At 46.7% G+C, this 22,552-nt stretch overlaps 2 protein-coding genes and 1 long non-coding RNA gene across 5 annotated transcripts; all 3 read right to left on the minus strand.

The window, feature by feature from the left end:
• Positions 1–6: 6 nt before the first annotated feature.
• LOC124466143 lies at positions 7–7,665 on the minus strand. Its single transcript, XR_006955894.1, has 3 exons — positions 5,936–7,665; positions 2,088–2,185; positions 7–184 (listed from the first exon to the last, which is right to left on the minus strand). It is a non-coding gene; the product is annotated as an uncharacterized LOC124466143 (long non-coding RNA).
• Positions 7,666–8,145: 480 nt separating this feature from the next.
• On the minus strand, positions 8,146–17,250 carry LOC124466141 (aryl hydrocarbon receptor-like). Of its 2 annotated transcripts, XM_047017838.1 has the most exons (11): positions 16,958–17,250; positions 15,428–15,618; positions 11,992–12,077; positions 11,775–11,864; positions 11,209–11,320; positions 10,537–10,661; positions 10,200–10,402; positions 9,978–10,087; positions 9,685–9,826; positions 9,004–9,602; positions 8,146–8,598 (listed from the first exon to the last, which is right to left on the minus strand). In XM_047017838.1, the coding sequence occupies exons 1-11, from the start codon at positions 17,017–17,019 to the stop codon at positions 8,579–8,581; spliced, it is 1,740 nt and encodes a 579-aa protein (XP_046873794.1). In that variant the 5' UTR covers positions 17,020–17,250; the 3' UTR covers positions 8,146–8,578. The 2 variants fall into 2 exon arrangements, with proteins under 2 accessions (XP_046873794.1, XP_046873793.1); XM_047017837.1 differs by having other exon boundaries at positions 8,146–9,602.
• A 744-nt stretch (positions 17,251–17,994) lies between these two features.
• On the minus strand, positions 17,995–22,523 carry mat2al (methionine adenosyltransferase II, alpha-like). Of its 2 annotated transcripts, XM_047017839.1 has the most exons (9): positions 22,320–22,523; positions 22,078–22,155; positions 21,730–21,852; positions 21,359–21,471; positions 20,643–20,786; positions 20,282–20,500; positions 19,707–19,889; positions 19,386–19,519; positions 17,995–18,813 (listed from the first exon to the last, which is right to left on the minus strand). In XM_047017839.1, the coding sequence occupies exons 1-9, from the start codon at positions 22,396–22,398 to the stop codon at positions 18,711–18,713; spliced, it is 1,176 nt and encodes a 391-aa protein (XP_046873795.1). In that variant the 5' UTR covers positions 22,399–22,523; the 3' UTR covers positions 17,995–18,710. The 2 variants fall into 2 exon arrangements, with proteins under 2 accessions (XP_046873795.1, XP_046873796.1); XM_047017840.1 differs by lacking the exon at positions 17,995–18,813 and having other exon boundaries at positions 19,382–19,519.
• Positions 22,524–22,552: the final 29 nt, after the last annotated feature.

Here is a 22,552-nt window from a genome sequence, read left to right on the forward strand (position 1 = left end):
CTCAGGATCTGGGGCGGCTTCCCGTCGTCTGAAGGAGCAGTCCAAAGAGGGCATCATCACGTTAGCATTCCTCCCACCTTGTATCTCCTCCTTCAACACCGCAGACCTCCCAGCTCGGCTGGACATGCTCCTCTGCCGTGGTCCTGCTTGACGCATCCCTGCATTTGCATTTTCCGACACGTCGCTGCCAAAAAACGCCCAGCCGGTCATGCATGAAACACACACACATGCACATATCCTGTTCTTGCTGAAATGCAAACACGTTCATTTAAGCAAAACTAAGCAGCCACACACACATACAGTGAAGCTGTGGAAATCGGCGTCAACGTTTTCTGTGTAGAAAGTGGAGGGTCAGATGGTACTCCTAGTGTGTGTAGATTAGTTATGTTTCTGTTTCCATAAATGGAAATCAAATCGTATGATAAATAAAAAATATCACTGCTATATATTCTATGATAACTCTATAAAAAACCAACTGATGATATGAACGTCTTTTAATGAGTGTGTCTTTTTGTGCAAATAAAAAGGACAATAAAATGTGAAACGTAAAAATTGGCCAAGTTCAACGATATCAATCGATTGTCAGCATTCCTGAAACACACACACACACACACACACACACATGCTCACACACACACACACACATATGCTTACACACACACACACACACACACACACATATGCTTACACACACACACACACACACACACACACACACACACACACACACACACACACACACACACATGCTCACACACACACACACACACACACACACATATGCTTACACACACACACACACACACACATATGCTTACACACACACACACACACACATATGCTTACACACACACACACACACACACACACACACACACATATGCTTACACACACACACACACACACACACACACACACACACACACACAGGTATGCAGACCTGACTTGTGTTCGAACTTTTTTTGTCCTTCCTTTTCCTCGATAAGAGCTTTGCCTCCACGGCTGGAGGAGGGGCGGACCTGTGTCTGCTTTCTGTCTGCAAACTCTACTTGTATGTTCGTGTGTGTGTGCGCGTGTGTTTGTGTATTTTTTGTGTGTGTTTTTGAGTGTACTGACAGGGGGAATAATAAAAGCCATATCTGCATTTCCATAAATCAGAGGAGTAAATTTGCCCTCTCAGATGAGGAGCCCGAGAGCAAGGCTCCAGGGCCTCAACTGCCAACCCATGCGTGTGTGTGTGTGTGTTTGGGTGTGTGTGTGTTTGGGTGTGTGTTTGTGTGTGTGTGTGTGTAGGGCATCATAAGCCATAGTCTGTCACCGCAGCAACGCATCATCATCAATTCTGCATGCGGTTTATGTTTTAAACATATTGTCTTCCCCCTCCCCCCCTCACCCCTCACCCCGCTCCCTCTCCCTCCGACCCAACACCCTTACTTTATGTCCACTCCTCCATCTTTCCCCTCACACTCCCTCCATCTCCCTCCTCTATCCTCCACCTCTCCCCTCATTACACCCCCTCCTCTATCCTCCACCTCTCCCCTCACTACACCCCCTCCTCTATCCTCCACCCCCTCCTGGAAGTGGATGTCTCGACTAACGCAAACACGTCCAGATCAAACAACAATAAAGAGGGGGTTCTGCTGTACGAGCGTCCAGACGGGGAGGATCGGTTCTCATCGTCTCTCCCTCTCTCCCCCATTGTGTTTCTCTCGCAGTTCCTCCTGACAATTTCTTGGGTGATCGAAAAAGAAGGTTGCCATGGTTACTTCCGGGGCGCCCCCCCTTCCCTCCACACGTCGCGTCTGGTTAGAACGACATACTCCTCATTACCTGCAGGAGACAGGTGTCTACTGTGTAGACGATTCGGTGCGTTTTTTTTTTAATCATTCTACTCTTAAAGAGGAGCAGGAAGAGAATCAGCTACAGTAGTAGCATTGGGGGCTAAGCTTTTCCAACCCAATCCAAATGCAGTATTGCGGTTCATTACAAGGCTATGCTTTCCCAGGAACTCCTTGGGACAAAAGGACTCCTTCCTTAACCACAGATCGTGTGTGTGTGTGTGTGTGTTTGCGTGTGTGTGTACTCACGTGTGCGTGTGTGTGTGTATGTGCAGGCGTTTTCCAGTCGGTGTGGAGTGGTGAAAGCAATCCTTGGTGGTGTTTGGAGCAGCAGGCCTAAGGATCCGCTGTGTGAAGATGAACCAGGAAGAGGAGAAGATGAGAGAGAGGCCTCTCTGTTTGTTCCCCATCTGAATAATACAACACAACGACAGCCTGCAAACAAAAAGCATTTGTGTTGGGTGGAATGATAGGGGGGATAGAGTAGGGGCGCGGGAGAATTCTTAAATTACAGATGAGCAAAGAAGCATGTTTTAAGTGACTCTTAAACATTGATGGGAACCAATCTAAATGGTATGGGAACGTGTGATATAATGCCACAGAGAATCAGCTCGCTGTTCGACCTCTCAGAGAAGCAGCTAGAAGCCTGGAAGCAGGAACGTCACTCCGCACCAGGCTGGGTTCCCAAACAGACTCGACACATAATTCTCACTGTTCGGATGTTTGAAACGTTCTCTCTCTTTTTTTCTTTTCTGTGAAAAAATTTTTTTCTCCCTATTTAATTGCCTAGCCAGGGGCAGGGGAACAAATGACAGCCAGATGATTGTATTCAAATTCCCAGAATGTGATTAAACATAAATGTGTAAAGTCCCAGGGAACCTTTGGTGTAAATCATTGACAGTGGCTGTATTTTATCGCTGGAGGAATTATTCGGTTTAAGATGCGCCCTTTTCCACATGCATCTGTTTTTCCTTTTGTAATGAAGCAACAAAAAAAAACATATAAATAACATGTAAAAAGAAAATATGTAAGCTGAATATTTCATTTCTTTGCATCCTTCCTAAATTTCATTGAACGAATGACGGCTTTTGCATCCTAAAAGTGGGGTATGAATTTTTCAGACAGTTTAATAATTAAGTCAAGAGTGTTTGGGGTGGCATTGCCCTGACAAACGAATCTGTACAAAGAAAGAAGCAGGTCTGAAAGGGACATTATAAATTGATTATTTTATCAGCAGCTATTTATTATTAACACAAAGAGGAGCCATTAACACAAAGAGGCTGTGGAGAGGACGGACTGTGAATATTAAGGTCAGAAAGTGTGCTTCACTGCAGAAAGAATACTGTCAGGAAAATGTGAGTGATACAAAACAGACATCACATTTCAGATTCTTCTGATGAATCCAGTGAGGCAAGACGATCTGCATACAGAATGTGGCAGGTGTGACAGGCAGGCAGACAGGCAGGCAGGCAGACAGGCAGGCAAATGGACAGATAGATGGACGGATGGACAGTTCCTCTGTCTCTTCCAGCTCGGCTCGTCACTCTCAAAGCTGCTTCACAGACCGAGCAAAAGAAAGGAAGGGAGAGAGAGAGAGAGAGAGAGAGGGGGAGAAAGAGAGAGAGAGAGAGAGAGATGGAGAGAGGGAGAGAGAGAGAGAGAGGGAGAGAGAGAGAGAGAGAGGGAGAGAGAGAGAGAGAGAGGGAGAGAGAGAGAGAGAATTAGAGCGGGCATTAGCACACCGTCTGTGATGGAGGGAAGAAAGAAAGAGAAAGAAACAGAGAAGGACCCCCTACCATTCTCCCCCTCTCCCCCAAACCTGTCTCTTTGTCAGTTCCCCCCCCCCCCCCCCCCTACGAGGAGACACAGTTGATGGCCTTTATGAAAATATCATAAATTCAATCAGGGTCTGCAAATTTCATGAGCCGGCCATAGTCCTCTTGAATTTCTTAACGGGGTGTCAAAACAATCAGGCCTGTGACGTTTGACACTGTGCACTGAATCATGAATCCAGGGGCTCAGTCTGCCCCCCCCCCCCCCCCCCCCCCCCCCCCCCCTTCAACCCTAACCCCCCCCCCATCCATATTACCAGATTCATGCACGCTTATCTCCGGCTTCCAAACCCAGGCTCTCCCATCCCTGCCCAAACCTGAGAGTCTGAATAGAGAAGAGGGATCCTGTCTACCACTGTGAGGTGTGTCTCCTGGTAGAGATTGCATGAGAGGATCAAACAGGGGCGTTTCTCCTGCGACACGTAGCGCCACCATCACCGATTAAGTGGTGGTGAGAATACCTGAACAGTGGAGGTTTCTGTTTGGAATCCGCCCTCGGCCCTTTGCTGTTAATTGTCCTCTCTCTCTTTCCTGGTTCACTTCACGTAAACAATCTGTCTAATAAAGCATGACAAATTCCAACGTTTAGGTGCTTTAAGGTAACTATGAACACTCCTTGCTGCGCACCTGCACACTAGATTAGAACAAATAGAAATTCATATAGGGAGTCAGGTGGCTGAACGGTGAGGGAATCAGGCTGGTAATCTGAACACGCCAGTTCGAGCCAAAATGACGTTGTGTCCTTGGGCAAGGCACTTCACCCTACTTGCCTCGGGGGGGAATGTCCCTGTAGTTACTGTAAGTCGCTCTGGATAAGAGCGTCTGCTAAATGACTAAATCTAAATGTAAATATAGGACTGTGGACAGGAACCTGTATTAGTGAGCATGTTGTCTGGCACGTTAACTATGCAAATGATTGTGGATGATTAGGATATTTAAAGGCACAGTTCGCAAAACAATTGTCCCTAAATAGCCAGTGGGAGTTTTTAGTTGTCGTTTTTTTTCCATCTTTACAATTGATTCATTGTAATATTGTCACCTCACTTATACAGCGTGTCCAGACTACTTTACACTGGATAGGAGACTGGCTGTGCCCAAGTGCCGTTTCATTATCATCTCCCTCACACGTCACTATTCCGTCTCAACATACAATAGCGAAGCCGAAAGAGACACAGACTTTTTTTAATTTACACCGTGTCCTCGGTGCACAGAACCCTGGGTAATATGAACGGATGTGCCTGGAGGGTAGAGTGTCCTCTGTGACTAAAACACTCTCTTCACTCATCCAAAAGAACCCATTAAAATTTCAAATGAAGGCAAATAACCTTAAATGAGGAATAATTGCCCTAAATCAAAATTCAATTACCATTAAACACTGACGAATCGCTGATTGAAAATTGGTGAATTATTTCTTTGACAATGTCTCTCCAAAAATTCTTGGAAAAATGAATATGTGGTTCTTGATAAGTGGGACTGATTGAACAAAAAAAATCATTTCAGAGATTATGATGAAAGCAGACAATTAAAGGTCCCCTTCGAGGCAATTATACATATGTCAATCAATTTGCTTTTTGAGACTAAATTAAAATAATTCACAGATCTTGGGCACATTCCTGCTGTGGCGATTGCATTATTCTAATAACATATACTATGAACCTGCACATTCATTACAGTTACAGTAACTTAGATACACGTACATCAACAGACCGACAGACTGAAAGACAGATACAGACGGAGGGATGGATGAATGGATAGATGGATGGATGAATGGATGGATGAGTGGATAATGGATAGATGGGTAGTAGGACGGATGGACAGATGGATTCCCAGTTGGTATTCCCAGGGTGTCCTCGCGGCAGAGGTAACAGAGGAGGGGAACGGGCAATGGAGGAGTGTGCACCAGGGGGAGAGCTGGAGGAGAGGGGGGGGCACCTCCCCAGAGGAGAGGGGAGGGGGGGCACCTCCCCAGAGGAGAGAGGGCTCGTGGGGTCCCGCCTCAGAGATTCAAGGTGACCCCCCAGAGAACACAACTCTCACAGGGCAATACAGACATCCCCAGTGCATGAGCCCAGTGTGTGTGTGTGTATGTGTGTGTGTTCTAGCCTACTTGCAGGATGCCAAACAGCTCCTTCTACTTGTACATTAGCGTGGTCGTCCCCTTCAAGGGTTAGGGTTAGTGTGTGTGTGTGACTTGTCCCCCCTCAAGGCACAATCAGACATACCAACAATCTTATTCAAACCAAAAGACCTCAAAACCAGAATTACATTTTGGTTTCTGGATTCACTGCAGGGTTGAGATATTTGTCCTCCCCGGCTTGGAAACGATGTCGAAAGCTGCTTTCCCTTCCTTCTACCCAGGGGGAATGAGCTGTAGCTGGCTCGCCAGCAGTCTGGAGGCCATCTCTGTGGGATATCTGCTTTCAGAGTCCGAGTTTAAGTGGAACGTGGTGACAGGGAGCCATCTGTTGTGTCAAAATACCAAACATTCCTAAATACCAATTGGTGGAGTATTTCAGATTGAAAGGAGTATCCTAAAGACTAATTCAAAAAAAGTTGATAATATATGCACTATATACACTATCAAAAAACAAGGATTATTGATAGTCACCCATACACGATACAAACCATATACAATACAACTCAACTGTTTCTGACCTGCAGTAGACCTTTAGTGTTGCACCACAAGGTGGAGACATAGCCTAGCTGCAGTACTCATGACTTACACCAGGGGGCAGCAAACACCATGAGAGATCCAGAAACTTGGATCTCAGATATTCCAATAAGAAGTTTACAGCTTTTCACAGACCACACATACGAAGATGTATCTACACTTTGACTTAAGTCAGGTTAAGATCATATTTTCTCATGGCCCAGACTACAGAAAGAGACCATAACTAGAGTTTCACTCCCCGAGCCCAGCTTTCATAACCTCCTTCCCTCCAGAAAATGCCACAGCGACTAGTTTGAAGAGGCCACTTTCTCTCTCCATCTCCCTTTCTTCCTCCTCCCCCCTCTATCTCCCTCTCTCCTCCCCCCCTCTCAGAGAGGGTGTCAGACTCCTTGCGTGAGAACATTACACTAGTCCAGTGGATAGTGATATTGTATTTCTCTATATTCCTTCCCTTCCCTTTAATCCTTCTTTCAGGCTGGCAAACAGGGACAGCTTAGGTTTCACTGCAGGATTCACACAGTCAGAGACTATCAGTTCCTTCAGTGTTGTCTACCTCTGGCTGAATAATGGTTTAGAGTTGCATTAAGGTAATGTTCCTTTACTCGGCTTCCTAAGTGGAGATTGTTTTGGGGGGGAAACAAGCACTGGAGGATGAGTGAACTAAAGGGTTGCAGACTGGTGAGAATGTACTGTGCTGAAGTCTTAGGCGCCAAATATAGTTTATACGAATATTGCCTTAACTATAAAACATTTTGTCTTCTGTATTTGTGCAGTTGTATAAAAGTGCAACTTTAAAAAAACTTTGGTTTCGTCTTTTCATTTGATTATTTCTAAAAGCATTTGACTTTTTAAATTCCTGCTGAAGACTTTTGCACAGGCCTGCACTTAAACACTTTCCATCAAAAAACAATAACAAACCTCTCCCCATTCCGCACTAGGATCCGATAATTCCCATAGCAACGGCGGCTCCCAAAGATACTTTATTGGATAAGGGCTCTCCATGGCGACAGCGATAACCCTTCTGCAACAGGGTAGACAACTCTCTGAACTAAGAACTGCCCCTGATATTCTCTCTACCTTCAGACGAGGCACAGGTAGTTTCTGTTCCAGTTTGATCAACCTGTTTCCAGTTGAGATGATCTGGATGATTTAGTTGAGTTCTGCTTGTACTCACCTCAGTGTGCTCCGACAACGGCCATGTTTACATTACAGCAACCAATGAGAGAAGGATGGCTATGCTTTTAAGGACATAGACTGAGAAAACAGAGAGAGGGAGGAGAGAGAGAGGGATAGAAGGAGGGAGGAGAGAGAGAGGGATAGAAGGAGAGAGAGACAGAGAGAGGGAGACAGACAGAGAGAGGGAGAGAGAAGGAGAGAGAAACAGAGCGGGAGAGAGGAGGAGAGAGAGACAGAGGGGGAGGGAGAGAGGGGGAGCGAGGAGTGATGTGGGATGCTGGTGTTGACGTGATGCATTGTGGGAACACACCGTCTCAGGGGAGCGACTGATGAGGGTGAAGAAAAGGGAAGGCAAACACAAACATGACTGACACGCTAACCGCAGTCCACGCTGCTGCCAGCAGGGGGCCCCACCAGTGACAGGTCCCTGAGATATAAGGAGCAGTGAAGCTAATCAACACGTCAATATAAATTATACTGGTGACATTTTGGTACATAGAGAAAAGCTTGTTAGTAAGTTACCGTCAGATGGTCACAAAATGTACCAAGCTGCTCCATAACAAGTAAAAGAACCAAGCTTTCGACTTTCTTGTGATGAACATATATTCGATGATTTAAATGGCTACTTAGTTTAAAATAATTTAATACATGGTCATATCTTAGCCATCTACGTCTAATATAATTCACATCATAGTATAAAGTACTTTTTTTTTCAGTTGACCTTTAGATCAGCCATGGCTGAGGATTGAATCAATTAGTAAAACTCCTGGATCAACAAAATAACCGACACTTCTTAGTCACAAACTTTGTTAGTCCCCAGTCCAGCCAGTGTCTTTGAGGGATGGCTCATGCCCCACCCTCTGGCTGAGGTGGCTGTCAGCAGGTGAGTGAAGAGAAGCTCATCCAGTCCATCTCTTTATTCAGAGCACACTGCACAACGTGGCCATCTTACCGAGAGTTAAAACCTTGTTTTTAGATTTTAAATCGAGTTGGGCTCGTTTCTAGTAAAAACAATGAATTTTCTGACTTAAGTGAAGTAAAATACATTATTTTCAAGCTTATCAATCTATGACTGGCCCACAGATTCAGACAGCGACTGACTGCTATTACGGGATAGTGTTGGATGGTTGTCATGGAACCTGGTTGCCGTGGGCATATCCAATGCTACTTGGGGACCTGCCTTTGGCAGTGTATCCTTAAAGAGAGTGAACAGCACTGTGCTGTCTTTTTAGTTGACTAGGAACTACATTTCCCAGAAAGCCCTGCTCTCCAAAGCTGCTGTGATTAGTGTTCATGCCAGTGATGACACGTTCCTCACTCTCATAGCACACCTCAGTAGGCCCATTGATGCCCTGGTTGCCAGGTAACACAGAACTCTGGGAGTGGAATAATGACCCACCCACAAAGCTCTGATTGGAGGGGAGGAGTGCGCAGAAAGCACTGATTGGCTCAACACCCCTCTGTTCTAAACAGCGCGAACAGTCACGATTGTTATTCTCTTTCCTAAGAGCTTCCTCCACATAGGAGAAAACATCGTTGGCTAGCATGTCGCTCCGCTCTCTGGAAAACTCCTCCTTTTCCACCTTTATCCTGAGGAGGGCGCTCTCCCAGTCCCTCAGCTCAGTCTCCTGCACATCCAGGCCCTCCAGCCTCCCTCCGTCCCCCATCTCCCCCAGGATCTCCCCCAGGGAGTCCAACATGGCCAGGGCTGCGAGGCCCCCGGGCCTTGCCCTCTGGGGGTCCTGGAGCTCCCCAGGTACACTGAGGAGGGCATAGCTGTCCGTGAAGGCTCGCTCCAGGGAGAGGTGTGGATCCCAGGCTGGGTCCGGGTCCGACGGCCGGGACTCCTGCGACTGGGTGTAAACAGAACGGTCCTGTTTCAGGAGGGAACCGAGCAGAGAGCCAGGGTCATGGGACGTCTCCCCGGGGGCTTGTGTGGGGGCTGGAGGGCTGGAGCCGGAGGGAGCGGGGAGGGAGGGGGTCTCCAGGGAGGAACAGGACTCGTACAGGAGCGCCTCTCCCGTGGCGAAGTTAAAGGGCTGCTGCAGCCTCCTCCGACGAAGGTGTTCTTCCCCCTCCTCGTTCCTGGGGTAAAAAACACGAGAAGGTGAGCACCTCGCACGACGCGGAGACGCGAGGAACCCGTAGCGACGAGGCACAGACTCACGTGAGGACTTTCTCTCGGACCACGATGAAGTCCGGTTTACCGTCTTTGAAGACCACCCTGGCGTGGGCCTGGACCCAGATCCACACGCCGGGCTTGGACAGCAGCCTGAAGACCGTCAGGCCGCTCTCTCCCGTCTTGATCACTGGGCAGAGAGGAGAGAGCAGGACATTGGAAGGAGAAAGGAGTCAGGATCGCTTCTCAAAATGGGGAAAACATTATTTTTTTTCAGGACTTGGAAGTGGAGGAGTTCAGGGGTTGAGCAGATGAATGAGTAGAAGAGCTGAGATACTGACTCTTGAGGTGGATGTCGGCACAGTACATCATATCGGCAGCGTGGATGAACTCATAACCAGAGCCTCTAGTCACCAGCTCGACTTCCGAATAACCCAGGACCACCCTCCCTCTGTAGGGGAACACACAAACACACACGGTGATCCTGAGAAAACGTACCGCCAAGACACAGAGCCTGTATTGTGTCAGGTTTAAAAAAAGAGACACCTGTCTTTGGTTGGTACCTGGTGTCTATGCTCGTGGGGGCAAAGTCCATCTTGTGTTTGGTCTGGAAGACTATGGTCTTGGTGCGGATCTCCATGACCGAGGGGGGCAACAGGGGGGTGGCGATGGCAAAGAGGGCCAACTGGGGCTGGCTGGCGGTCCCACCATCCCTCATCTGACCCCCAACATCCACATACTTCAAACGCCCCTCGAAGTTCAGAGGCTGGAGGGAAAAGAACACACACACACACACACACAGGTTAACCCACCGACACACACACTAAACAGGTGTTTCAATCTTGATCACCACCGCCTGGGCAGCTCACAGGGAGCTTTAGGCTGTGTGTTCCTCCTCACCAGGAACCCTGACGAGTTGTCGTGGAGACAGCGGAAGCGGCAGCAGAAGGTGCGCTCCAGGAAGGAGGAGTTCTCCGGAGGGATGTGTCGCGGCAGGAAGCTCCCGCTGGCGTCCGGACGGCCGGCTGGAGGAGACAGAAGAGGCCCCAGTCACGGACGCGTCTGTTTACAGACGAACGTACGAGTCTAACAATGCTGCACTGTTTTTCGGAAGTCTGGAAATACCAATAACTATGTTTTGAACTTCAAGTCGATTTTTTCAGTACAAGGCACCATCCCAGACAAAGACCCTGATTCCTTCTCACCACTGCATCACTTATCACTCTGATTGTGTGTCTTGTGTAATGTGTCATGTGTCTTGTGTAATGTGTCTACAGTAATGTGTCTACAGTCATGTGTCTACAGTAATGTGTCTACAGTAATGTGACTACAGTAATGTGTCTAGTGTCATGTGTCTACAGTAATGTGTCTAGTGTCTAGAGTCATGAGTCTACAGTAATGTGTCTACAGTAATGTGACTACAGTAATGTGTCTAGTGTCTAGTGTCATGTGTGTATAGTAATGTGTGTACAGTAATGTCTCTACAGTAATGTGTGTACAGTAATGTGTCTAGTGTCATGTGTCTAGTGTCATGTGTCTAGTGTCATGTGTCTAGCAGGAAGTGCTTCCCACCCCCTGCTGGGAAGGCCTGGTTGGGGTTGAAGAAGAAATGGAGCTGGCATCTGAACATGTCCCGGTCGTCCACATGGATGAGGTCATACACACTCTGGTGGGCGACATCAGACTGGAGACCGGAGAGGATAGAGGGATGAAGGAGAACAGGAGAGGATAGAGATAGGAAGGAGAACAGGATAGGATAGAGAGATGAAGGAGAACAGGAGAGGATAGAGAGATGAAGGAGAACAGGAGAGGATAGAGAGATGAAGGAGAACAGGAGAGGATAGAGAGATGAAGGAGAACAGGAGAGGATAGAGAGATGAAGGAGAACAGGAGAGGATAGAGAGATGAAGGAGAACAGGAGAGGATAGAGGGATGAAGGAGAACAGAGGGAAGGAGAGGGGTGGTGAATAACAGACAGGTGTATGATAACTGACATTTCAAAGACACGTATAAATGTTCTCGCCAAATGACTGAGCGATGACTAAATACCAAGCATATGAAGGATGGAGAAATGCATGTAGCAGGCCGAGGTTAAGTTAGTCTTGGCTGAGTGTGTTGTGCAGATCCTGAGTGTTTACCTGATGGAAGCCCAGGTAATCCTGGATGGTGGAAGATGTGTAAAAGATCCCGCCATCGGTTGTTACTACCAAGACAAACCCGTTTAGAGCCTGGAGACACAGAACAAAACACAGGATGTAAGAGCGACACACACACACAAACACACACACAAACACATCCCCTTTACACCGGCTGGGGGGCCTCAGATACACACAAACACACACGTGCGTGGTATACCTGGAGCAAAAGGTCACTCTCTGAGAAGCTGACTCCATCGATGCTGGAGAGAGAGGGGGCCGTCCAAGCACTCTTCTGTAAGGTCGCTGGAACCAGGGAGAGGGGAACATGATTTCACATGCAGTATTGGTATATCGCTTTAGATAACAATCACCTGCTAAACCAATTACAAATGTAAAGACTGTTAAGATAGTGAGGTGAACCTTGTGGGTAGGTAGACAGCAGCGGGCCAAGAGACTAATTTAACCATCCAGGCCTGTAAAAGGGGACCAAAAACGACCAAATCCCTAGTGCCAGTCTGGGTTGTGGGCATGTGAGCCAGGCTGATGGAATGTTCCAGATCTTTCTCTCGATCTCTGTTATTATCTGCGATGCTAACTACACAGCACACACCACAGCTCTGCTCTTCCAGACAGGGGGTGATTATCATCACGACAGGAACATGAGACTGGTCACCATTAATCCAAAACGTCAGCCTCAAAATGCTCAAAAAGTATTTTTGAAAACAGCATTTGTTCTTTAACAGCAGCCAAGGTTAAAAACCTCTCATTTTACTGCTTGGATACAGATAAGAGGCACGAACCGAGTTTCATATCTGAAACGACAAAAATGAAGTTAAACATTTTCTCAGAGCCATTGGCTAGGCTAAGCTCAGGCCAAGCCTCAGAAACATGATCTCTGAGAACATGTTTTTTTGCTGTTGTTTTGGTGGAGCTCTGTGGTCTGTTTGAGAGACACAGCAGGCACCTCTCACCTGCCTGTCTGTCTGTCCTCACCTGCCTGCCTGTCTGTCTGTCCTCACCTGCCTGCCTGTCTGTCCTCACCTGCCTGTCTGCCTGTCCTCACCTGCCTGTCTGTCTGTCCTCACCTGCCTGCCTGTCTGTCCTCACCTGCCTGTCTGCCTGTCCTCACCTGCCTGTCTGTCTGTCCTCACCTGCCTGTCTGTCTGTCCTCACCTGCCTGCCTGCCTGTCCTCACCTGCCTGCCTGTCTGTCCTCACCTGCCTGTCTGTCTGTCCTCACCTGCCTGCCTGTCTGTCCTCACCTGCCTGTCTGTCTGTCCTCACCTGCCTGTCTGTCTTCCTCCCTGTTAATCTCTGACTGTCACATGGCCCTGCTCAGATTTCACTGGGTTATTTCTGGAACAGAGTTTCATTGACTTTCGCAAGACGCACCTGCCACTGTATGTGGAACAAACAAAAAAGCACACAGCCAGGTGAGAGTTGTGTGTGTGTGTGTATATGAACGTGTGTATTTGACCCAAATCCCTTTCAACATAATCTAAATAGCTTGTACTGTTTACTTGCACCCCATTTGAATTCAGCTGAATCAACACAATTTTAGGAGGGCACTTTGCAAGTCACAGCTTAGCTCAGGGTTCAAAGCAACATATTACAGGTATATTATTTCCCCCTTGTTTCTATTTTAGGCTTTGGCTAGTTGTTTGGAATCTAATCTCTGTTCTCTGGCGTTTTACCAACACAACAATGCCTCCTTTCCTTCCAACAGCGATGGCTTCTAGGCACGCTAGCGAGCTTCCCTCTCTTCCTACCACATCTCTTAGCTACCCATTTTAAAATGCGAAAACACCCCAAAATTCTTAATGTCCTGATTTTCCAACATGTGCCCCTCTAAAATAAAAAGGTTTTTGCTGGTACTCTAAACACACTTGTTGCAAATCCAGGACAATATATCTCACTCCATATGTAAGCATTTCCTATACAGCAGAGATAGCATCAGTCCTTTCTTGATCCAGCCTAACAGCCCATGACCGACTCAGAGAGTCAGATCTGCCAGAGTTTTGTGTCCTGTGATTAGGCGTCATATTGGTTTGCGTATTCAAAACAAAGGTAACAGTGAGACGTTTAACTGTCAGCTTTTTTTGAACTTTCTTTTTTCTGGCATTCTGATACAGTATGCAGTTGGGATTGAACAGATGAAAGACACATTGGTGACTCACAAACACACACCTCGAGGTCAAAGGTCACTGCGGGCCCCTTGATACTCATGGGACACACACACACAAACAGGCACTCTCTCACACACACACCCTCAGTGAGGGGACCCCAGAGAGACTACCGTGGCCTTGAGAAGGACAAAAGCGCTGACCTGATTTGCTCTGCTATACTTATCAACACACACAGGAAACAGCAAACAGCCAGCTGCACCAGAACACAAACATACGCTCTAATTGGCCCTCCAGACCAGGCCTTAAAGGACAGCTAGTGTACAGCGACAACCCAAACCCGACCTCCACAGCCTAGACACTTTCTGTTTTCCAGTGCTCATATCTCTGTGCTGTAATTAAAATACGTTAGCTGTTGCTACGGCTGGAGGGTTTATCCATAGTTACCGATGGTCCTCGAGGAGGAAAGTTTCACCTAATATCCTGAACTATCCGTTCAGTACAGGGCTCGATATTTTTCAAACCTTTCGTAACAATTTTTCAAACCTTTCAAAACTTTTTTTTTTTACTTTAGGAACCCTGCCGACACAGCATCACAAAGCAGATAACTGATCCTGAAACGTCTCCTGCGAATCAAAGGGAAGCTCACAGTAAAACGTGCACAAAACAAAAAACTGGAAAGACACCTTGGGAGGAGCAATTCAGAGGACTCCCTTCCTCCAGAGAGACCAGGGTTCAGGTTAAGGTAGGTGTTGTGACAACACCAGGTCTGTGTTTGACGGTCTGTCTTGTTCCCCTTCATCTTGATCTCAGCTTCACTCAGGGACCGACCTGATACGTGATTGCACAACACCGTGGTCTCTCTGGAGGAGGGCATCCCCCCCTCCTAAGGATTCAGAGCTTTTTCTCACGGGGTGTCACATCACTGGGTGTGACATCACATCCTCCTCCTCCGTTACAGTTTCTCACAATGGGATTCCTTTCACGGGCACCTCACCCTGACTGGGTGCCACCAGACACACGTCGTTTCGAGGTAAAGTGTTTTGATTGGACAAAGATCACCTGACTAGTCTGCACCGACCTACAACTGCGGGCAGGCTGTGTGACTATGAAGTTTGTCGGGCGCCCTTATCATAAGCCCTCATTTCGTGCCACCATGCTTCAGAGCTCCCCACACAAAAAAACACATGAACTCGTTATCTGTGCTATCTCGTTATCTGTGCCCATCCTGTCCCCCTTCCTCCCAGGCAGCCAGCAGTCAAGCACTCACCTCATGCCTGGGTCAGGCCAGAGACACAGGCAGGAGAGCGATCCGTTCTGTATCGGTTTATAGGTGCCATCCGTCGTTGACAGTGTTAGATACTCTGACTGACATGCACATACAAACACTGACTGCTCGCCTGCACTTTACACACACATCAAACATAAACGGCTAATCCAACCAAGAAACTAGCAGGTTAACAGCCCTGCCTTCCAACCGTGAGTGTGTACACACGGGTGTGTGCGAGCGTGTGTGTGTGGTGTCACTCACCATTAAAGTATCTCTTGACCTTCAGATATCCCACACTGAGCCTGAGGATGGAGAGTTTGTCCAGACGACCTTTGACCTCCTGGGAGAAGGGCAGGAGGCTAGTCAGGCGCTCCAGCTCCCCGTTGAGACGGTCGCGGTGACGCTTGGACGGGTTTGTCTTCGCGGGACTCTCCACGACCGACGGCTTCACCCTGGGGCACAGGGACAGCGTGAGTAGCCTAGCCGTTCTGCTATGATTTTTCTCCTGAGAAGTATTTTTCCCCCCCTGAGAAACTGACAGTTGACGCAATTCTTAACGATATTTGACCCAAGGACCACACTGACAACAGGTTTCTCTTAGTTTTTTTTACATTTTAACAAAGCTCATACCAGCTGTCTGATGTTTCAGTCAGATGTGTCAAATACACAACATTGCGTGTCATTGTGGGAGCCATTACATTTAGGGGAAATCGTCAGTTACTAATCCTCGACAATTAGCTAGAACTGTGACTGAGCTCAACGGCTGACGCTGAGTCAGACTGAGTCAGACCCAGTAGTCCCAGAGGCCTGCAGGCAGCAAGACATCTAGAAGTCCTCTGAGGGATGTGAAGCCGACTGCTCTCCAGTAATCTAGCTATGGTGGAGGGAACGAACACTAGACATTCAGCCTCCTTTGGAACTATAGTGTTGCCAAAACAAAAAGCATTCACAAATCAGTACAAATGTTATTTTGTTGCCACAACGAAAACGGAGATATTGGAATTAGAAATGGGCAACACTGGAACTATACAGACGTTATTTAAGGAATCATATTTGTGTAGGTTTGTACACAAATAAAGTTGGGTTGTTGTACAACAACTTTGTAAATAGAATGACATCATCTTTAGATGTCACGTGGCTATTTATATAGGTCTGCCTCGAGTGCGCCAGCCAATAGGTGTGTTAAAGTTCATGCAGCGCCGGCGGAGCTGAGAATGGCATTGGCTGCATCAAGTCAGCCGGCCTGCAGACGGCTGAAGGCGACGCATGAAGTCGAACACACCTATTGTCATTACAACAAATAGCTGCGTGATGATTCTTCCGGGACAAGCCTAGACAAGCAACATCTACCATCGCTGCCTGTCAAAACACACTGATCTGAAGGAGGGTGGAAGGATGGAAGAAAGAATGCGAGGCAGACACGATTGGGAGATAGTTGGAAGGTAGACCTAAGTAAAGAGTTTACGTACGTGATTCAGATGTTACTATGGGCTAATACTCATTTACATCTGGACAACGTTCAAACCATGCCATGAACAAATTGAGCTGTCGTAGACTCTAAAGCTCGCTCTCAGCTTCCTTCCCGTCAGGGTTCCTATGTAGTCTATCCCCTTCACGCCCACCCTCCCAACTGTGATTTTAACTGGGTTCATGTAAAAAATAGTTTGGTAATTTACATTAGTCTCGTGGAGTGTTGTTTGTGGATGATTAGTGTCCCACCCACGACCATTTCACATAATAATGAACTTTTAACCACTCGATTGCATTTTTACACAATAAAAAACGTCTTACATTTTCTGGGCCGGTTTCTTTCTTTTCTTCGCAGCGTAGACTGCCCTGTCATCACCCAACATGTTGACTTTCACTTTTTAAACGATTCAACTTTAGCTTTCTGACCCAAAATATGCGTGAAAAGATGAGCGAATGCTAAACAAAAATCTGCTCATGGTTCCTCCACTATCGTTTCAGACTCAGCTCCTCTGCTGATAGATTACAACTAAATTGTACGGAGATGACATCAGCACCTGTTAAAACACAAATCTTTAACTTAAGGCAAGTTCGTGGTCCTTGTTCCCTTAAAATGAGTGAACCACTCTAACGAAAGACGTCCGTTTTGTTCAGAGTTTTCAACCAATCAGGATCAGCGTAAGAAAACAGCACACGGTCAGACCAATAACAATTGGTGTAACTTAAACTACTGTGAAGTTGTTGAAAGGTGTAGTTCAACATTGAAAAAACTATTAACTTCTTATTAACAATTCCTAGATATTTGTATAATGATTGATAATGGAAAAGCAACGTATGCCTATAACTTGACTAAAGGTAACTTAATTCTTAAATAGTCCTCCCCTTGCAACATGCATGGGTTTATACCGCCCCCTAGCGGTAATAGCCTACCACATGCATGATGACTTCATGGGGATACTTTAGTACTTCAAACCAAATATCCAATTTAGTTTGTGACATCATATAGTTTAAATCAGGGGTGTCGAACTCCGGTCCTCGAGGGCCGCTGTCCTGCATGTTTTAGATGTTTCCCTGCTCCAACACACCTGATTCAATTAAAAGGGTTGTTATAACGACCATTCATTCGAATCAGGTGAGCTGGATCAGGGAAACATCTAAAACATGCAGGACAGCGGCCCTCGAGGACCGGAGCTCGACACCCCTGGTTTAAATACATACGTATTTGCGACAATAACCCAGATTTCTGCTAATAATCCAGGCCCGGATGTAAAACCTGATCTACTTGCAACAACTAAACCATGATTCATTCATGACAGTTTGTCTTGCCTAAAATCGCAAGATTAAACAACAACACCAAGACATTGATATATTTTTTTTAATGGAATTTCGGTGAAAAGAACAATGTACAGCACATGGACACAAAGTTTGATTAGAAGAGACATCACGACATAGCTGTAAAATTATTCCCTACATGATTACATGCGTATATTACAGGTTCTGCCCCCACTTGCTCAGACATTGTTAAAGGAAATGTAGTGTGATTTCAAGTTTGAAAATCTATCTTATTATTCTAAGCATTTTATTTAGAAGTTTTTTTTTACAGGTTGTTCTCATTGAGATAAAATCTAATTTAGAAAAGAAACCTGTTCAACCACAGTATGGGAAACAATTGATCAGTACAATTACCTACATTAACAAACATGAACGAGACTAAAGATTAAAAAAAACTTATAGAACATAAAGAAACACAAAATATAATTATTAAAACACCCGTCCTAAAAGACAATTACATTATTCTATGACATAAATCGATCAACTGTCTCTATTTCACCTATGTAACTAGATCTAGTTTACAAATTTTTAGGAGAGAATTCCAAGACCAGGGAGCTAAGTAAGTGAATCATTTAATCCCATGATCTATGGCTCAGTGGCTAGAGAGTTTGACTACAGATCAAGAGGTCACAGGTTCAAATCCACCCTGCACATTGCTTTGGGATAAAAGCATCTGCTAAATAAACACACTACGATACCCTGTCATTGATTGTGGAGTATAAAAATCGGAAAGGTTCAACTCGTCTCAAAACGCCAGGGGCTTGGCCTGTTCCCATGGAAACTCCTCTCTGCCAAAGTGCCCATAGCAAGCTGTGGACTGGTAGATAGGCCTCTTCAGACCCAACTCCCTGAGGACAAAACCACACACACACACACACATCAGACTGGCTCTCCAGCCTACTCATAAGTCATACAGCTGCCTCGATGCAAGGAACTCATGACCTGGGGCCTCTTGTATAAAGGATTGCGTAGCTTTCATACCACAAGATGGCGTACGGCCAAAACTCGAAAAGTACCTATGCACAGAAATATTCACATGTATAAAACCGGTCGTACGCCAGGTCCTGCGCACCTTTCCTTTATAAATCACAATCAACGTGAGATTGAACGAGCCACTGACCCCGCCTTGCCTCCTCCCATAAATGAATATGCAGATGGACTATAACTGAGCTCCTGAGGTAATTTCTTTGTCTGAATTACTGTATGTCTTCTTTTATTATTTTTTTATTTAGCAGACTCTTATCCAGAGCGATTTACAGTAAGTACAGGGACATTCCCGTCGAGGCAAGTAGGGTGAAGTGCCTATGACACAACGTCATTTTGCACAGCCGAGGATCGAACCGGCAACCTTCTGATTGGTAGCCCGATTCCCTAACTGCTCAGCCATTTGACACCCACCCAATGGGTACCCAGTACTTACTTCACAATGACCCCAGGCCTCAGGTCAAAGTTCTTCTGGACTATCTGCAGGAGCTCGTCTTCGTCCCTGGTCGATGTACCGTAGTGAAACACAGAGATGGACAGGGGGTGGCTCACAGCAATGGCATAGGAGACCTGGGCAAGCCGAGAGGGACAATGTCCATAGCATCAGTTGACCTCTTATGGGATGAGCAAACACGTTATCAGGGCCACGGTGGAAGAAACAAGTTAAACGCATAACGTGAACCACAACAGCAAGCACACACGCACGCACACACCTGTGTGTTTTAGAGAACAGACCCACTTTATTACAGCTGCTCACCTGAACCAGGGCTCTCCTGCAGAGCTTGGCCTTCACCAGAGACTTGGCCACCCAGCGTGCAGCGTAGGCCCCGGAGCGGTCCACTTTAGAGTAGTCCTTCCCTGAGAAGGCCCCGCCTCCGTGGCCGCCCCAACCTCCGTAGGTGTCCACTATTATCTTGCGGCCCGTGAGTCCTGCATCAGACTATCCGCAGAGGGGAAAACAAACACACCCCACACACACACCACACGCCCCACACACCACACGCCCCACACACCACACGCCCCACACACCACACCCCACACACACACCACACGCCCCACACACCACACGCCCCACACACCACACGCCCCACACGCCCCACACACCACACACCACACGCCCCACACGCCCCACACGCCCCACACACCACACGCCCCACACACCACAAACACACGATTATTGGCTGGTATCAAAATGACGGGAGGCAAGCAGGAAATGGCTTCAGTTGGATTCTAAGCCATAAGCCTTAATGGTACACACTTTTACCCATTTAAATACTGGGGTGCCCCCTTATTTCGTTCCAGGATAGCATTGCATGCCTGTTTCAAACTCACCTGTGGCCCGCCATAGAGGAACATCCCACTGGGTAAAAGGTGGTAGATGGTCCTGTCGTCCAGATACTTGGCAGGGATGACCACGGCGATGACCTTCTCCCTCAGGCTCCGGCGGATCTCCTCCAGGGTAATGTCAGAGCTGTGCTGGACTGAGATAACCACAGTGTGGACGCGCAGCGGCTCCATGGCTCCATGGTTGTCCCTGTATTCCACGGTGACCTGGAGAGAAGGAATTAGGATCTAAGAGCGAGCAGTATAAGCACTGTATCGAATTGTCCATTTATAGAAGTCGCTGCCATTCAGAACAACGTGCGCATGACCTTCCAAAAGGTCCCTCCACCCCACCCCCCCCTCCCTTTACCTGTGTTTTTGAGTCGGGGCGTATCCATGGACATTCTCCATTTCTAGACAGCTCCTTTATCCTGAAGTTGAGCTTGTGAGCCAAGAGGATGGTCAAGGGCATGCATTCTTCTGTCTCATCCGTGGCGTAGCCAAACATCAGGCCCTGGCAAGACAACCGGCGTTAGACAACCGGGCCTGCTAAACCCTTGGGTGTAGTTGCGCTGCTCGTTGGTCATTCTGATTTTTACCCACTAGCTACGCCATCTTAAAACAAGCTTTTCGCTGGCGCGGGTGGAATGTATTTATACAGGAGTTCAACCAATTCAGATCGTCTGAACAAAGAGATTGACTAGCACACAAATATGAACAGTCGTACATGTCCTAACTTTGACCTTAGGTATTCAGTGATTAAAATATTGCCATTAAGTTTACACCACACTGGGATAATAAATTATAGATAATAATGTATAGAGTGCAGAAAGCCAGATTATAGCTATGTGAATATTAGGATATTCTTATACTAGCTTTGCACATTTAGATTTGGTCATATTTGGCATTTTTCTTTGTAAATCTAGGTTTCACACTCAAACGTATTTATTGCGTTGCGACTGCCTACGCATGTCACTACTACCAAACAGGAAGTCCCCCTTTAGTGGGTAGGCCATCTATTAACCCCGTAAGTATTGCAAAACCAAAGGGCATGGTCCAAGTAGGGCTCAATAGCTTCAGGCCTACCTGATCGCCAGCACCAATGTCCTCCTGGTCCCGTCCCTCGAACACACAGTCTGCAATCTCCGCACACTGCGGTTCCAGCGCCACCAGCACGTTGCATGTCTTATAATCAAAACCTGCAGGATTAAGCAGCTCAGTGAAACCCCAATGACATGGTACTAAGTCGATTCTGCTTCAGCCAACTCCTTGTTGTCAAATTAAGAGCACCGTGTGCTCATAGAATGCGCTTTTAACCAAAGCCGAGTACAGGAGAGAATCGAACTGGTTGCCCAACTAAAGCTAATTTATCTGCAGAGAAATGCTTTCTCACTGAACTAAAGCTATCACCCAAAAAGTAGGCAATGTGACAAGGATGTAAATACATCCATATTTACCTTTGGAAGAATCGTCGTAGCCGATTTTCTTCACCGTGTTTCTGACCACGGTCTGTATATCCACTTTACCCTTGGAGGTAACTTCTCCACACAGCAAGATCATTCCCGTCTTGGCCACACATTCTGAAACCAAAATAATAACAGAAAAGGCCGTAACAAGACACGATAACAGTGTCAACTAGGTACCAGCAGTTTCCTATCTAGATGGACATGGTAGTAGGCTACCTGTTTTTGAGTTTGCACATAAGGTGGCATGTTGCACTCATGAAGAATCTTAACTTTTATCTTGAGCTATCAAATGAATAACCCTAACCTGGTTAAAATAGGACACACTAGGCCTACACTTACCGCATGCCACTCTGGAGTCAGGGTCTTGGGTGAGATATGCGTCAAGAACAGCGTCACTAATTTGGTCGCACATCTTATCTGAGATGCAAAAACAGCAATAGAAACATGTTTACAACATCTTCGCTGGTATCAAAAACTTCACTAGTAAGCATATTGTTCGGTTAACCAGAGTCTGAAACGGCTATGACAACTTATTCGAAACGCATCATTGTTATAGAAATAAATCCACGCTCCAACGGTACCCGCATGTCCTTCCCCAACGGACTCCGATGTAAAAAGGAATGTTTTTCCGGAACGATGTCCACTACTACTAGTATTCATTTTTAAACTTGATGTTGCAGTTGCTGATGTAAGACTGCAAGCTTTGTCCTAATATATGAACTCTGAACTGCAGTTTTCACATGTCCGTTTTTTGTGGAGCAAAGTTGTCTGCAAAAAGTTGATCTGATTATCTATCGCCTCCTACTGGCTAGAT

This window comes from Hypomesus transpacificus, unplaced genomic scaffold, assembly GCF_021917145.1.
Source record: "Hypomesus transpacificus isolate Combined female unplaced genomic scaffold, fHypTra1 scaffold_84, whole genome shotgun sequence".
Classification (NCBI taxonomy): domain Eukaryota; kingdom Metazoa; phylum Chordata; class Actinopteri; order Osmeriformes; family Osmeridae; genus Hypomesus; species Hypomesus transpacificus.

Bases quoted from the DNA above. Each gene is read 5' to 3' on its own strand.
- LOC124466141 (XM_047017837.1), bottom strand. From the start codon at position 17,019: ATGTTGGGTGATGACAGGGCAGTCTACGCTGCGAAGAAAAGAAAGAAA. The intron at 11,321-11,774 runs GTAAACACTCAG...TCCGGTCTCCAG, and splicing joins ATTACCTGGGCTTCCATCAG to TCTGATGTCGCCCACCAGAG. The intron at 10,403-10,536 runs GTGAGGAGGAAC...TTTTCCCTCCAG, and splicing joins ACAACTCGTCAGGGTTCCTG to CCTCTGAACTTCGAGGGGCG.
- mat2al (XM_047017839.1), bottom strand. From the start codon at position 22,398: ATGAATACTAGTAGTAGTGGACATCGTTCCGGAAAAACATTCCTTTTT. The intron at 21,853-22,077 runs GTAAGTGTAGGC...TTTTGGTTTCAG, and splicing joins TGACTCCAGAGTGGCATGCG to AATGTGTGGCCAAGACGGGA. The intron at 18,814-19,385 runs GTAAGTACTGGG...TTTTGTCCTCAG, and splicing joins AGGCCTGGGGTCATTGTGAA to GGAGTTGGGTCTGAAGAGGC.